General features: G+C 58.9%; 2 protein-coding genes across 3 annotated transcripts in view; one reads left to right on the top strand and one right to left on the bottom strand.

The window, feature by feature from the left end:
• Positions 1–4,664, top strand: part of FANCI (FA complementation group I) — a 24,114-nt gene extending 19,450 nt beyond the window's left edge. The window contains exons 31-37 of the mRNA XM_075431572.1: positions 103–287; positions 937–993; positions 1,074–1,133; positions 1,856–1,942; positions 2,983–3,078; positions 3,650–3,775; positions 4,599–4,664. Coding sequence (XP_075287687.1) covers positions 103–287; positions 937–993; positions 1,074–1,133; positions 1,856–1,942; positions 2,983–3,078; positions 3,650–3,775; positions 4,599–4,664 — 677 coding nt within the window. The remainder of the gene's footprint in view (positions 1–102; positions 288–936; positions 994–1,073; positions 1,134–1,855; positions 1,943–2,982; positions 3,079–3,649; positions 3,776–4,598) is intronic.
• POLG (DNA polymerase gamma, catalytic subunit) lies at positions 4,288–15,597 on the bottom strand. Of its 2 annotated transcripts, none has more exons than XM_075431574.1 (23): positions 15,532–15,597; positions 14,572–15,214; positions 14,092–14,287; positions 13,519–13,686; positions 13,148–13,294; positions 12,847–12,926; positions 12,195–12,377; positions 11,896–12,056; positions 11,574–11,697; positions 11,279–11,503; positions 11,018–11,138; positions 10,756–10,827; positions 10,520–10,642; positions 10,117–10,277; positions 9,941–9,994; positions 9,726–9,843; positions 8,805–8,940; positions 8,455–8,701; positions 8,246–8,368; positions 7,775–7,946; positions 7,300–7,508; positions 6,175–6,335; positions 4,288–5,113 (listed from the first exon to the last, which is right to left on the bottom strand). In XM_075431574.1, exons 2-23 carry the CDS (start codon positions 15,153–15,155, stop codon positions 5,052–5,054), a joined length of 3,627 nt encoding a protein of 1,208 aa, XP_075287689.1. In that variant the 5' UTR covers positions 15,156–15,214; positions 15,532–15,597; the 3' UTR covers positions 4,288–5,051. The 2 variants fall into 2 exon arrangements, with proteins under 2 accessions (XP_075287689.1, XP_075287688.1); XM_075431573.1 differs by lacking the exon at positions 4,288–5,113 and adding an exon at positions 5,133–5,346.

The raw sequence follows: 15,597 nt of genomic DNA, 5'->3' as shown, positions 1-15,597 counted from the left end.
GTGCTTTGTGCACCAGACACGAAGGTGGTCTTTTGTGCCTCCCACCTGCATAATTGGATTAATTAGACACACATTCACAAGCTATTCATCTCTTTCTTCTAGAAGACTCATCTCAGGCGTCAAACCAAACCCAGGCTCTGGAGAAAGGTGTAATTCTGCAGCTGGGAACTCTACTGACAGTTTATCATGAGCTGGTACAGACAGCACTCCCTGCAGGGAGCTGCGTGGACACGCTGCTGAGAAGCCTCAGCAAGACATACACAATTCTCACCTCCCTCATCAAACATGTGAGTGCTGCTCTGCTGACAGTGGGCTGGCTAGGATCTGAAAACTTTTTCCCCATCTGCTACAACAAGCTCACAGTGACCCCTGGCAGCAGCTACGCTCAGGATTGGGCTGTTGATGTCTTCCAGGAGTCGAGTCCTTATTCTGTTGGCTTTCACACCCTCAATTTCATGACCTTTCTAGCAGTGATAGTTGTACCAGCAGAGACAAAGGAAAGTTTCTCTCCAGCTGAATTTGGCTGTGCATGGCTTGGAGTGGCTCTTTCCAGTGTATCTTGTAGGTTCCTCTGCACACAGCTGTGTACCACGATGAGTGGCACTAGCGGTGTTCTCGCACCGCTCGGCAGTCCCGCCTTTGCCACTCATTCGCGTCTAAGGCTTGAAGCACCGGACCTGGGGGAACCGGGCCCCAAAAACAGGGCAGTGGAGCTAGTTTGAGACAAGGTGGTGAATACCCCAGAGGTCTCTCACAGCTCTGGAATGCAGACGTGGCATTTGGGATATACAGCAAGCCACTGGGGAGGATCGTTCTTGCAAATCCTGCCCTCCCTACTGTGCCATTGGATGAGCTGCTTTGCGCCCTGCCTGGAAGTACAGGTTGCAGGATGGGAACAGCGTGCCTAGAAGAAACTCTCTCGTGTTTTCCTTGCAGTATATCCAAGCTTGCCGCAGCTCCTCAAATACAATTCCAGGAAGGCTAGAAAAGCTGGTGAGTGTGAGCGAATTACTGGAGGAAATGGCTCATTGCCTTGAGTCAGGAGTGACACCAACCTCTCCGCTTCTTTGCAGGTGAAGCTCTCGGGTTCCCATTTGACCCCACAGTGTTACTCATTCATTACTTATGTACAGGTAAGGCCTAAATTAACTGGCAGAATCACAATCAATCTGATGCTGTGGTGTATCAGCTGCGATACATGGGCACCTTTGGGGATTATTAATCTTGACATGACTGGAGTTTCTTATAGTTCAAGCTTTACTATGTAAAATAATGTCAAATTTCATCACCATTGGGACTGAGCATGCCAACTTCTGCTTGAGCAGGGAAGGAAGAGTCTTTGGGTAGCAGGTTTTTAGTTGTTTGGGGTTTTTTTTCCCCTCTGTTCACGTGGGTTTTTTTAAATGAGATTAATACTGCTGTTAGCCACAATGGCAAATACAGGTCAATGACACTGCCCTCATCACAGAGTAAAGTAATGTGGGTGCCAAAGACTGCAGTGCCGAAGATGGGATTTAACTGCTTGGAGAGGAGTTGGATGCGTGAGTGAGGACCACAGGATTTGTACCACAGACATGGCGTAGTGGTGTGCAGAGCTACCGCTACTGGGGACTTCTCACACATATGTATTTCTGAATGTACAAATTATGAAATTAGCTTTTCTTTCCTTCTTTTTTTGAGATTACCCCCCGTTCCGTCCTTCTTGTATCACTACCTTTCTGTCATCTAGCTGGTAATGCTGTTAGCTGGCCAGAGCAAAGACTTCTCAGGCCTTACTTGGCTGGCCTTTCTTCCCTGCCTACCCTTTCCTCCCTGTTTACCCTCTAATGCCACATCTTTTGGGGTCCTCCTTCAGAACATCCACAGTGAGAGCTTAAGCTTTGCAGAGGAGAAGAAAAAGAAGAAGAAAGAGGGTGAAGGTGCTGCAATCTCCACAGTCATGGTAAGATTGACTCACTCTCTATTAGAACATGGGCTGTATTTGAACTTGGGATCGTATAACCTCAAGGCTTGTGTTACCTGGTGGCTTCTTGTAGATTGTCAACGATAAATTGTCATTTGGGCCTTTAAGTAAAAATAAAATTTAACCTACCTTAACTTCAGAGAAAAGTCTAAAAAAACCCAAACAAACAAATAAAAAAAAAACCAACCCCAGCAAAAAGCCACCTTCACTAAATGCAGCCTAAAAGCTCACAGATGTGAACCAAAGTTCAAGCCTGGATAGTCTTGTCTTGTCTGATATTTTATCATTTGGAGTAAGCTATGAAATTACAGAAATGGGCTAATTTATTGAAACTAATACTCCACGCTGTGTAAGTGTTTCTTATCAGTACATCTAAAGATAAATAGTGGATTCCACTGAAGTAAGGCTGTTGATGATGACTGGACAATTTGGTTTGGGAGCAAATGAACAGGCTGGCAGGCTCCTGGTCTTTTATGTCCTTTGTGCTCCCAGCCAGCATCTCCTCTGTCTCGTCAGTTGTCCTAGACATTCCTTGATGTTAAGCGTTTAAAAGCCACAAGCATAGTATTCCTAGCTGTTCCCTGAGTGTATGGAAACGGGCTGAAATGCTGCATGGCCTTTTACCACTCTGTCACCATGGGGAACAAACATCAGTGGTGGTAAATAAATGGGGCAAAAATGTGGTGAAACAGCAATGTGCTCATTGCCTGGAAGGCGTACGCTTGTGATGCCTTCGCAGAGCTGGAGCAGCGGAGCTTTTGCTGTGATGGCCGTCAGGCATGTCGGGGCTCTGACTGCAGGCAGAGTACAAAATAGTACATGGGAGAGCCTCACTGCAGAACTGTCAGGGGGGTCAAAACCAGTAACAAAGCTGGCAAGGCTTGCTGGGGCAGGACTGGCATAGAGCAAGGCTACTGAAGACACTTTACTAAATTGGAAGTGTTGAGGTCTTCACGTCATGCCACAGCATCATTGTTCACTTCCAAATCTCACCGATCACGCTCCTTTCTGCGTTCCAGGCCAAGGTGCTTCGGGAGACCAAGCCAATCCCCAACCTGGTATTTGCAATAGAGCAATATGAGAAGTTCCTTATCCATCTCTCCAAGAAATCAAAGGTAATGTAAAGCAGAGCTCTTCTGTGACCTGAACTCAGCGGAACAGTGGGATCAATGGCATGGTGGAGGGCTGCTGCTGATCCACCTTTTAAAGGCTCTATTAATGCTCAGATTAGGAAGGTGTAAGGACCTTGCCCCTCTTTCAGCCTTTGCACAAGATCCTGGCCCAACACTCCTGAACTGCTGTCACACCGATACCCGCAGGTGTCAAGGGCGGTAATGCCTCTGACCCAGCACCACGTGGGGTTTCTGGCTGAGCAGAAACCTGCACACTTAATGCCAGCTTTCCCCACCCATCTCCCCCAGTCTGGTTCAGGAGGAGAGAAATGTACCACGATGAGGTATCATGTGAGAGTAACTGGTAATCACTTGGCTTTTGGGAAAACATAAATGGGCCACTGGATTGCATGGGGGCAGGTGCTTTTTCACCTACCTTTTGCTTCAGTCCTGCATTATTACTGTAATGGACTGGGTCCCAGTGCTGTGCAAAGGACTGCGCAGGGTAGAAAACTAAACTAAGATGCTAATGGCATAATGTCCTCTCCCCCTGGCTTCCCCTTGGTTGCCGCAGGTGAACTTGATGCAATACATGAAGCTAAGCACCTCCCGGGACTTCCGCATCAACGCGTCCATGCTAGACAGCGCCTTGCAGGAACACAGCACGGAGGATGCTGAAAATGAGCCAGACAACGACCAGGTCAGAACTCATTCAGCTGCTTTTACTGATAGGTTTCCCCCTCTTTTGAGGCTAGCTGTATTTGTGAGCTGTGCAGGTATAAGTGAAATTAGGACAGTGTGTCTTCCCTGGGTTAGCTCTCACTCTGATACTAAGCTGATACGAAGGAGTGAAGAGTTAGTCTGGGTAACATCCCCTACACTCCGGCCCTCTGCCCTGAGGGACCTTTATTTCCACGCACCAGCCATCTGTATCTCTGGTCTTAGGGACATGAGACTGCGCTTGAGGCCTTGTTGTTTGCCTCAGCAAGCAGAGAGGGCTGTCACCGTTACCTCTGAGGACCTGCTGGCAGGCCAGGATCAGACCTTTGCAGGATGGGGCAAAGTCGTTTTACATCCAGGTTAATTAACTTTTGTAGATAAAGAGCTGGCAGGGCGGACTCTGCAAGGCGCTGTTCTCCTCAGACCCATCTCCTCTACTACATAGTGCTGGTGAAGGTAGCGCAACCTAAGCTAGATAAAAAAACCAAACAATTTACTTTGCTGATTGTCCAGGTTTTTATTGATGCTTCTGTCTGTATCTTCCTGAGTGTTTCAACAAGCCAAAACCCAGTACAAACCGTCCCTGTTCTGTGCCCTTGATAATCTTCTGGCATGAACTGGGGGGGAGGGGGAGTGTCCATGGGCAATGTCTCCATGGGTGAGAGAAGTCCCATGTTCAGGTCACTTTGTTAGGGAGGAAGAGTTCTGCACATCAGGTTTCTTCCTTTAGGTAAACATTCCTTAGACTAATCACACAGAAACAATCACACTCAGTACTGCTCCTCTCTCCCTCCCCTCTCCAGAGCAGCACCGCAGAGCAGGCAGATGAGAACCAGGAACCCAAAAAGAAGAGACGGCGAAAAAAATAAAGCTGGGGTTGCCGCTGCTGCCTCCTCCCACAGAGCCTGTTCTGCGGCAGACTCGCCTTGGTCTTGGAGAACTGCACGTACAGAGATGACGGTTTGTTGTTTCTCTTGCCAAATACTTACGACTTCCTCTTCTGGGCCCGTGGGCGTGCAAGCAGCAATGTGGGCCACCATCTCAGGTTTTACAGCTGGCTGCTGCCCTCAGAAGCGCCTCTGCTATTTGAATGCGCTGCTGTCAAAGTCTTCTTCCCCAGGAACATCCCTTCTTCTTACAGCAAAAAGAAAACAGAGTGACCAGGATCAGTCCCTGCCAAAAGATCTCCTTCTGAAAGGACAGCCAAGCTCTGGCACGCTCTCTGGACAACTGTCATTCTTGGCACTCTAGCGTCGTCATTTCTTCTCCAGCGAACCTTTGGTTATTTCAATTAGCTGATAGATATCCAATGCTTCTCCTGGAAGGCAATGGGACAATCAGTCCCCTGCACTCTGCAGCACACTCAGACTGTGTAACATGAGAGTGACGCTCATGATTTGCTTTAGTTCAGAGCATGTAGCACGAAAAGCCCTAAATTTATTCCAACTTCTGTTTTGTGTGGTGGTGTGAACGCAGGAACCAGCACCAGCAGGAAGCTGGAAACACGAGCTGTTCTGCCTCGGCGTTGAAGCTTGCCGCTGGGTGCAGCTCCTGGGAAGCAGAGAGGCGACGGCTTCCTCGGGGCTGCTGCTTTGCTGTTCTGTTTTGTGCTGACCCCGCGGCGCTGCACTTGTTTAATTTGCCTTGTTCTTGGTGAGCACAGAAGTGCCCTTCTTTGCCCACAGCACACAAGTCCTGTTTCTAAAAGCACCTTTTGCCTGTCAGACTCCTAATAAAGTTTACCTCAGGGCGGAGCATCTGCTGTGTCCAACGACTGAGAGAACAAGTCTGAGGGCAGGGTCTTCTGCTTATCTGGGAAAACACTGCTGCACAGCGTGTAGAAGCTGTTTAAAGCAGCTCCCAGCCAAGAGCTAGATGTTTGCCTGCAGCAGTCAGAGGGTCACACAGGGACAACTGTAGGCCTGGGGACTGTTGGTGGAGAACACAGCACTGCCAAGGCAGTGCTCTGAACAGAGCTGTGCTGGGCTAAGGGGGGAGAAAGCACCAAAGGCTGGAAAAGTTTAGGTCTGGAGGGCAAAATACACAAGGTTCTCGAGGCGCCTCATTTCAGAGAAGGAACAATTCCCTCTTGGGCTGTGATAAAAGTGCACAGGAGGGCTCCTCTCCGAGGGGCACAAAGCCAGTGGGGGGGGGATAACGGAGCCAGGCCCAGCTCATCACTGTCAGAAATCTCTGGAAGCAGCAGCACAAACTACTCGGAGATCGAGAAAGGGAAGAGGGGTGCAGAGGGGCTGGCAGCAGGGTGACGGCTGGCAAGGGGCTCACGAGGGGCCTCTGCCCAACAGAGGAGCCTTCGGGGAGCAACGGCTTCGGCCGCGTGCTCGGCCTCGGGGGTTAGCGTGCACGGACCCTACTCACCTTGCGGGATGCCGTACTTCTTCTCCATCCCGGTTGGATTGGATGGCGTCTCGCAGTTCATGGTCACCTCTTTCCTTAAGCACTGGTCGACGTCCACAGCGCTGAAGAAAGCCACCGACTGTGGCAGGTCCTGGAGACCCAGTTTGTAGGCAAACATGCACCTGGAAGCACAAGAGACCAGGTGGGACGGTGCCAAACATCGCCCTCAGCCTTGTCACACCTGGCCCGGACCAGCCGTCGGTAACCGGTGATGTGACAGCCACGTCAGGCAGCGGCAGGAAGACAAGGTGCTGGGTAGCAGGAGGGCCACGTATGGCTAACATGGATGTGCGAGGAACAGAGCAATGGTGCGTTGAGCCGCCTCGGAAGAAAGGAAGAACCCGGCCCTTCGCCGCTGGCTAATCCTCCCAGGCAGAGCGATGCGGGATTTTCACGGCAGGAAGCCCTGAGCTCGCAGGAGCCGGCACAAAGGCACAAACACCAGGGCGTCTGCCCCCGCTGCGCCCGCCGCCCCGGCACGGAAAGGCTGTCTGCTGGATCCCCGCCTCGGCGCAAGAGAACAGCTCGGCTTTGGGCGGCTCCCGTATAACCACGTACCCCGCGGGGTCTGGCAAAGCTGGCTGTGCCGGAGCTGGACTGAAGGGAGCCCTCTGAGCTCCGGAGCTTTCTTGGCTGAGCTTAACCTGGCACAGGGCTGGTGGTCGCAGCACAGTGAGCTGTGCCCCTCGCTGTCCCCTGAAGGTGGGGGGGGGGGCGTGGGATGGGGACAGCTTCAGGCTCCCAGCAGCTCGACCAAGCCCAAGGGCTGCTGCCACGCAGCGGCCACAGACCTGCAGGGAAGGGGAGCCGACGCACTCGCAGCCTAGTGGAGAGGAACGACTGGCCCCATCGCTGCAGGAGCCAAAAGCTGATGACATCCCCCTCTTGCTAGCACATTATCCCTGGAAATCGAAGCCAAGCTCCGTTTATAGCCACCCGAGTCACGCATGAAGCAACTGCAACCCCCAGCGCTGCCAACTTCCCGTAAGCAGAAGAAAACTGCTCCGCACTGGCTCACTGTGGCCAGTCCCAACCCGGAGGCGCTGGCCCTCGTCCCCAGGAGACACCACGGCCGTCACATCTCACCGCGTGAGGAGGTTGGTGATCTGCAGGGCCAGGGCTGCCCGGTAGCGATCCTGCTGCTGGACCAGGTAGCGCACCTCATCATGGATGCTGATGCAGAAGCGCCCGTTGATGTCAAACTCCTCGAAGAGCCACTTCATGGCGACCAGCATGAGGTGCAGGTAGTCGACGGCTGAGCTCTGCACCACCCAGTTCACCCTGCTGGTCAGAAACTGGTGGAGGGAAACACAGACAGATGCTAAGAGAGCATCGAGGTCCAGGGCCTGGTCCCGACAGAGGACAGCTCCTGCCAGAAGCCTATTAAATTCAGCGTTGCTGGGTTTCCTTGATAGCATGCAGATCAAGAGGCAACAGGTTTGCTGCATGGCTCCAAGAGCCTACTGGGTCTCCAGCATCTGAGCAGGGCTGAACTTGGGGTTGCTGTGTGGGAGAAGACAAGCAAAGCGGAGAGCTCAGCAGCACAGAGCGGTAACCCTACCTCTCCCTTGGCCACGGCGGGCTCCAGGGCCCTGCTGATGTGACAGCCCAGCACCGGGGTCTGCGGGGACGGGGACAAGGCAATGCTCTCCAGCTTGTTGAACATTTCGGACTCGGTGCCTCCAGCCCACACTCGGTTCTCCACCACGTCCCACTTCTTCTTCCTCCGGGACCTGGTGGGGCAGCGGGGAGGTCTGTTGGAACTGTGGGACGAGGCTGCGGACCGCGTCCGAGAGCCTCCAACGCTCCCTCAGGGTTTGGGGCAGCCAGACAAGCCCCTGCGACCTCCTGCTGCTAACTGCTCACTGGGAGAGACTGGGAGCCCCCAGACCAAACGGGCTCAGCCCTGGGGGAGCACGGAGGAAGGATCAGGACTGTCCAGCTCCATCTCCCTTACCTGCCCGCAGCACTGCAGCTCCCCCCGGCTCACACCCCGATGCCACCAGAGCCGCGCAGGGTCGGAGCATCTCACCTTTTTGTAGCTTCTCTCTGGAGCCGCTGGACATCCTGGGCCGACACCGATCCGTCCTCTGCTCTGTCCACAGCCAGCTCCAGCTCCCTCACCAGCCACTCCCCCTCCTCGGAGAGGTGAAACCTGGAGTGGAGAGCGACCCGTGCCGAGATCCCGTGCGGCACGGCCACGTCCCCGTCCCTACTCACGCCTCCACAAGCAGCACCCACCTCCGGACACCCTTGGTGACCGCGTACATCTGCTGAGCCTTCTCGCGCGCCTGCTTCTGCGACAGCCGATGGTTGAACTGCATCAGCAGCCGCTCGGCAAAGGGCTGCCCGGCCCCGTAGATGCGCCCGTAGTTGAAGACCTTGGCGTGCTCCCGGCTGATGCCCACCGTGGCGGCCGTCTTGCTGTGCAGGTCCGTCGCGTTGCTCTTCTTCCCCTGCAGAGTCATCCAGCCGAAGGCCGTGCAGCCTGCCGGGAGGCGAGCAGGGCTTGGACGCCGGACAGGACCGGGCTCGGGGGGTCACCCCGCTACCCAGCAAACCCATTCCCCTGTGGCGCAGCCCCAGCTCACCGTGCATGCCGGCGAAGTGTGCCTCGCCGAGGACGGCAGCTATCCACAGCTCCTGGGAATCCACGTCCGCGCCCACCAGGGAGTAGCCAGGCGGCACCTGGACCATGGCCTTCAGCTCGCTGCCCACCCGGTCAGCCTGCAGGACACGACGCCCTGCTCAGCGCAAGCCCTGCACCGCCCTCTCCTCCTCAGCCGCACGGGAGCAGCCTTCCTCCCGCAGCTGCAGCAGCCGGCACGGCGCTCCCCATGCCCAAAACTCTGCTCTGAAAGTAAAAACCGGGTTTAACGCGTGCATGGGGCATCACCCACTTGGTTACTCCCCCCAGGCTCTGCTAGCATGGAAGATGGGAAGCTAGGACCTTCTCCTTTCACTAAATTTTGAAGCTCAGGAGCCTCTGCTGAGTCTTTCCCCTCTCCCAAAGTCACAGAATCATAGAATCATTAAGGTTGAAAAAGACCTCTAAGATCATCAAGTCCAACCGTCACCCCGGCACCACCATGCCTGCTAAACCATGTCCCGAAGTGCCACATCTACACGTTTTTTGAACACCTCCAGGGATGGTGACTCCACCACCGCCCTGGGCAGCCTGTTCCAATGCCTGACCCCTCTCTCAGTAAAGAAATTTTTCCCAATATCCGATCTAAACCTCCCCTGACGCAACTTGAGGCCATTGCCTCTCATCCTGTCACTAGTTACTTGGGAGAAGAGACCAACACCTGCCTTACTACAACCTCCTTTCAGGTAGTTGTACAGAGCGATAAGGTCTCCCCTCAGCACATCAGCAAGGGAAGAGACCCAGCACCAGCCCTGCCACCTCAAGCCCCAGCATCCAGCCCCAGCTCCTATTTCCAACCCAGGCTGCTCCCACCAGTCCAAAACACACGGCGGGCGCCCCAGAGCAGCCCCGCGTGCGGCCGTACCCGGGCGTTGCTGGCCGTCAGCCATGTGGGCTCCACGGCCCGGCGGGTGATGGTGCCCGCGGTCACCACCTGCGGCAGGATGGCTCCGTAGTCGTCCTCCTCGTTGTAGTCGGGGTGCCTGCGACAGAGGTGAGCGCGAGCATCGTCCTGCAAGAGCGCTCCCGGCGCAGCCTAGAGGGGACCGTCATCCCGGCTGGGGCCGTTCCTCCCCGTACCTGGTCACCACACGAGGCAGCTCCCCTTTCTTCAGCCACACCACCATCTGGGAACTGGGGGGACACGTGGCAGGCGAGACACTGAGCCCCCTGCATCCACACGACCTCCCGTGGCTGCCTCGCAGCCTCCGCCCGCCCGCAGAGACGTCGCGATTCAGCTGAAGGTGGCCGCTCACCTGATCCGCTTGTGAGCATTCCTCCAAAATGAGATCATTTTGTTAATCTCCAGGGCCCTGGTCCCGTGGATGCGGCCCACGGCGGCTCGCAGGGTGCCGTCCTCCATCCGGGGAAGGAAATCCTTGGCAAAAGGGCTGCCCACGTTGTTAGCGTTCCCGTCCTTCAGCAACAAAAGAGGTGCCAGGGCTGAGCGTGCCACCGCTCGGTATCAGTAAAGCTCTGCCCACCCTCCTGTCCCGGCTGCAGAGAGCGTTTCCACCAGCCTGTCCCACGGCACAAGACCATGGGGGTCCCAGGAGTGGCACAGCACAGGGGTGACAGGTAAGGGGACACAGGACCAGAGAAGCTGGGACGCGGGGTGGCCAGGCAGGGTGACGCAGGCCCCCGGAGCACCCAACTTGCCTTGTGAGGCAGCTTGAAGAACCAGCACCCAGGGATGTTGACATCGTTGTAGGGACCATTGCCATGGTGGTACGAGGGCTGGCTCCTCGCCTCGGCTGGGTCGCACAACTCATCCATCTCCTCCTGCGACCAGGGATGCCAGGTGATGCTGGGAACCCTCCTGGCACAGCAGGGGAGAGGAATCCAGGAAACAGGGACCAGATCCGCCACCCCACCCCACAGGAAACCCCCTTTACCTGTGCCAGGCTCTGGTCTGCTCTGCCCACCTTCTCCTCCGCGTCCGTCTCCAGCTGGCTCAGCTCCTCCACCTGTGGCAGAGAGGGACCGCGGGGGGAGCCGGCTCAAACACCACTTCTCCAGCAATTTAACACTTCTTAAAGGAAATTTCTTACTTCCAGCCTCCGGCACCACGCACGGGGCTGGTTTTCACACACACAGAGGCACAAGCCCAGCCTCACATCCCCCTCCCACCAAGGGACCCTCCATCCCTCCCTTCACCTCCTGCCACATGGTGCTGTCGTCCATCACCAGCAGCTCATCCTCCACAGCAGCTTCGGGCCCCGGGGGCTGCTCCTTGCCTTTCTCCAGGCAGTGCTGCCTGTACAGGTACTCGATCACCCTGGCCGGGGAGAGGGCAGGGCTCACGCACCCACCGTGGGAACCGAGGCTTCGGGGCAGCTCCCGAACAGGGTTCTGGGGGGCTCCCGAACCCCCCTATGGGGCAGCCCCCGGCTCGGGGCCCCACTACGTCCCCCTCACCTGTGTGGGCAGGGAGGGCCCTCCGCCTCTGAGGGGGCTGCTTGCAAATTGTCCTGCCGCCCCGGCACCAGGTAGCCCCAGCCGTGCTTGTCTGAGTAATGGAGGGGGAAGCCGTCCCAGGCCAGGCGCATCAGCTTCGGGGTCACCCTCATCTGCAGGCTGATGAGGCTGGGCCCCGGCACCCACTCCGGCTCCCCCAGGCGCGGGCACAGCTTGCGGTACCAGCTGGGGAGCGGCAGGGATGGGTCAGGGAGGGCAGGGCAGCCCCCGGGGAGACCCGGGGTCCCCAACTCACCCCGGGTGGCCGGGCAGGTGCTGGAGTCTCTTGGGCTGCAGCGTGACCGTCTCCTTCAGACGCTCCAGGCAGACCCGGCTCGCAGGGGTTTTCAGCTCCTCGTCCTCACCAGGGGGACCAGGGTCTGGCGGGGCAGGAGGACCGGCTGGCAGAAAGCCCTCCGTGTGCCCCGACAGGGACCTCGAGCCAGCCCCCCAGCACGGGGACGCAGGCCAGCGACGCCTCACCCTGCCAGCGCCAATGAACCGCGTCCCTTCGTCTGGGCACCCGTGGGAAGGTGTCCCTCGAGCAGCCCTCGTCCCCAGGGACCACCCACGCTCACCTTCCTGCCACTCCTGCGCAGACCCGTCCACACCTGCTGCCACCGCGGAGGCTTTGCTGTCCTGGTCCTTCTTCCTCTTCTTCTTCTTCCTGGGATTCTTCTTCTGCTTAAACTCCTGCGTGTCCCACTCGAGATCCCAGAGCCAGGGGTCATCCTTGTACCTGCCGACACGCCGCTGTCGCACCTCTCGCGCAGCTCTGCTCCCACCCCCAGCGCTCGCCCACAGCCCCTCAGCGACCACCCGGCGGCTGGTCTCCATCCTGCGAGGGGCAGGACCCGCACTCCCAGCCCACGGGTACCTGTCCCCGTGCAGCAGCTGGCAGGCGTCGTTGGCCAGGTTCATCAGGGACTTTTTCATCTCCTTCTGCAGCTCCTCGTAGATGCCCTGAGCATCGTCCAGGTACCTCTTCCAGTTCCCGTTGACCGGCAGGTAGGACACCCCCATCTCCAGCATCCCTGCAAACGTCACGGGGTGGGGGCACCTACAGCCCGAAGCAGCGAGGAATTAGATGTCTGCTGGAGGGGATTTGACTGTGCCAGACACAAACATGCCTTGCAACATCGTGTCTTCACCTAGAGTCTCCCAGCCCCACGCTGCCCTTGGTGCTCCTCCCCTCAGCCCGTAAGGACCCTGTATCTCCTGCCCGCCCTGCACGCGCTGCTCTAAAAGCAGCCCTGCGCACCAACCCCAAAGCCGTCACCACCTCCATCTGCCTCGCTGAGCCTGCTCATCCCCACCAGCCATGGTGTGCTGCCATTTATTCCTCCTGGCGCGCACCAGGGCGGTCTGAGCTCCCTCTTGAAACGGGGTTCAGGGCCCCCCAACCTCCTGTTGCCACTCCAAGGACAGGAGGAGCCGCATCCCATCCCCAGATGGACCGCAATCCTCCCTGCTGCTGGCCAAGACCACAGCCCCTCAGCCAACGCCGGCCAGAGCTCGGCAGCTCTCACCTCTCCATGAAGAGCGGCAGCTGCTCCTGAAACACCTCGTGAGTGGCCTGGACATCGCGGGCGCAGTACGACATCAGGTCCTGGGGACACAGGCAGTGAGAGCAGGCAAAGCAGCCGCCCCTCTGCCGGCACGGGGCAAGGTACCGGGGCTGCGGGAGGACGGGGACGTCACAGCCCCACGCACGCCCAGAGCCCTCGCCAGAAAGGGCAGCAGAACGGAACCTCTCCCCGCAGCCGCTCCCGCCCCGCTCCCATCCCCGGCTCCCGCTGCCCACGGGGATATCGGGATCACTGCCGGCACCTGGAAGTGATTCCTGATGTCGGCCATGGTCCCCTTGACGAAGAGCTCCCGTGCCTCCTTCTCCAGCGGCTCCCCCCCAACGTACAGTGCATGCACGTCGGCCAGGTTGTTGATGCTGCTGACGTCCACCCAGTCCCACGAAGTGACCTGCGAAGGAGGCAGGGGTCAGACGGTGCAGGACGAAGGGCCGGCTGGGGCCAAGGTCAGGAGAGGTAAAGCATGCAGCTGCTCCCCTTCCAACCAAGGCTGGGGCATCCGGCAGGCGCTGGGAGAGCTTCGCCCAGCAGAGCTGCTCCAGCAGCTCCTACCCTGCTGTTTCGGGAGCAGACAGTCCCCCACCACCCGCACCGCGGCTCAGCTCCCGCACTCACGGCTGGCCCCTCCGTTTTGCTGCGCGTTTTCTGTATGTGCTGCTTGACCTGCTGCAGTCCCTTCTTCTTGCCGTGCTTGGCAGCCATCCAGAGGCTGCGCTGGAAGCCCGTCAGCCCCGAGATGGCCATGTGCATGCTCATGGTGTCCAGGAAACGCACCCGGGAGCCCTCGAGAAGAGAAAGACAGAGTCTGGGACATACTGGAGTAGAAACACACTGCCAAACGTGCTGCAGCTGCCAGCACGCACCACCCCGCGTTACAGAGCTGCAAGTCCTCTGCTCAGGCTGCTTCTGTCCAGGCTAAGCTTTGCCTCCCGGCACCCCTCTTCCGAGAGCATCCCCAGCGCAGGCTGCCAGCTGCAACCCTGCAGCTTCCAACAACTTCATGGGGTGCAAGAACACCTCCCTCTGAAGGGATCCGACCTCAGCCAGCTCTGCAGGACGGGGCAAGCACAGCCCCAGGGTATCTGTGCACAACAGCATCTGCCAAAACAACCCCGAAAAGCCAACACAAACGACCGCCCAGCTAACGAACCGCAGCTGCCGGCACGAAGCAACGGCACCGCGGATTACCTGGATGAGGTACTGCTCCTTGATGAACGCCCGGTCGAAGGCCACGTTGTGCCCCACCACCACTCTCTCCGGCCAGTCCCGCTTGCCGGCACAGCCGGCGCCGGCCGGGCTCTCCAGGGGAATGAGGTCGGCCAGGGTGAGGTGGCTGGACCAGGAGTACCGCTGCTCCAGCAGCCGCCTGCTGCACCACGAGTACCTGCCGGGGACACGCAGCACCCCCACGCCCGTCAAAAATCAAGCAGGGGCTCCCGGGACCCGAGAGCACCCGCCGTGCCGCGGGGTGCCGAGCAGGATCCCACCCGCGGGAGGGAGGTGATGACCCCGGGGACGGCTGCGCTTGCTGACCGGGACGCACGTCCCACACCCCTGGGCTTCGCTGGTCGTTTGCGGGAAGAGGCCCTGCTGGGGAGCACGCCCATCCTCCCGCAAACCCGCGGCCCCTCCGCCACCGCGACCCCTGGCATCGCCACCGCATCTCACCAGGCGTGCGGCGAGACCGCCACGGCCAGCGTCGGGCAGTGGCCATCAGCCACGCACACCTCCACGTCCAACACCACCGCCCGCTCCTCGGGGAAGTCCACGGCCTCCGCTCGCCCGTCGGGGCTGTAGCGGGTCCAGCCGAGCTGCCATGCCCACTGCGCCGGCGTGGCGGGCAGCTCGCTCCGCAGCAGCTCGTCGGCCGCTTCCAGGTAGGGCAAGCTCTGCTTCTGAGCCAGGAGGCGGAAATGCTCGTCGATGTTGTCCCCGTACATGCGGGGCAGCTGGAGGTCCACGTCGGGCAGCATGGAGGTCTCCTTGCCCCACAGGTCGTGGCGTCGCAGGTGCTCCACGCTCCTCCGGACATCAGCCGCCGAGTAGCGGACCTGGGCCCCGCGGAAGATCTGCTCGTGGAGGGTCCTGGACAGCATCTGGATGTTGAGGGGGTTCACGCGCCGCTGGCCCTTGGCGGGCTCCCGGCCCGGGTTCTCTGCAGGCTCCGGGCTCGGGGTGTCGGGCAGCGGGCGGCTGGCGGAGGACCCGGAGGTCCATCGCCTCGCCGAGCGCCTCCACAGCCAGCGCCCCATCTCGCCCCGGGGACGGGGACGGGGGTCCGGCACGGGCTGCTCCCCCCAGGGGGACGGACCTGTGGGGGGGGCAACGGTGAGGGGCGAGCTGGGCAGCGCCCACCCAGCCCGGCTGCGCTGCACCCCCCCCCTCGCTGCCATGCACCCCCCGCAGCCATGCACCCCCCCCGCAGAAATGGAACACCCCCCCCGGAGCCGTGCAACCCTCCCAAGATATGCACAGCCCCCCTGCAGCCATGCAACCCTCCCAAGGAACGCACACACCCCCCGCAACCGCGCAGCCCCCCGCACCCGCGCACAGCCCCCACAAGCCCGTACACACGTGTGTGTCCCCGTGTCCCCCTCCCCCGTCAGCCGTGCCCCCCCGCGCACGGACCAGGTCCCGGCGAGCGCCACCCGGGCCTGGGCCGGAGGGCGGATCCAACCCGGAGCGCCCGGGGGA

The sequence above is a fragment of the Opisthocomus hoazin genome, chromosome 10 (assembly GCF_030867145.1).
Source record: "Opisthocomus hoazin isolate bOpiHoa1 chromosome 10, bOpiHoa1.hap1, whole genome shotgun sequence".
Taxonomy (NCBI): domain Eukaryota; kingdom Metazoa; phylum Chordata; class Aves; order Opisthocomiformes; family Opisthocomidae; genus Opisthocomus; species Opisthocomus hoazin.
The sequence above is the reverse complement of the archived record's forward strand: the minus strand, read 5'-3'. Positions and strand labels throughout refer to the sequence as shown.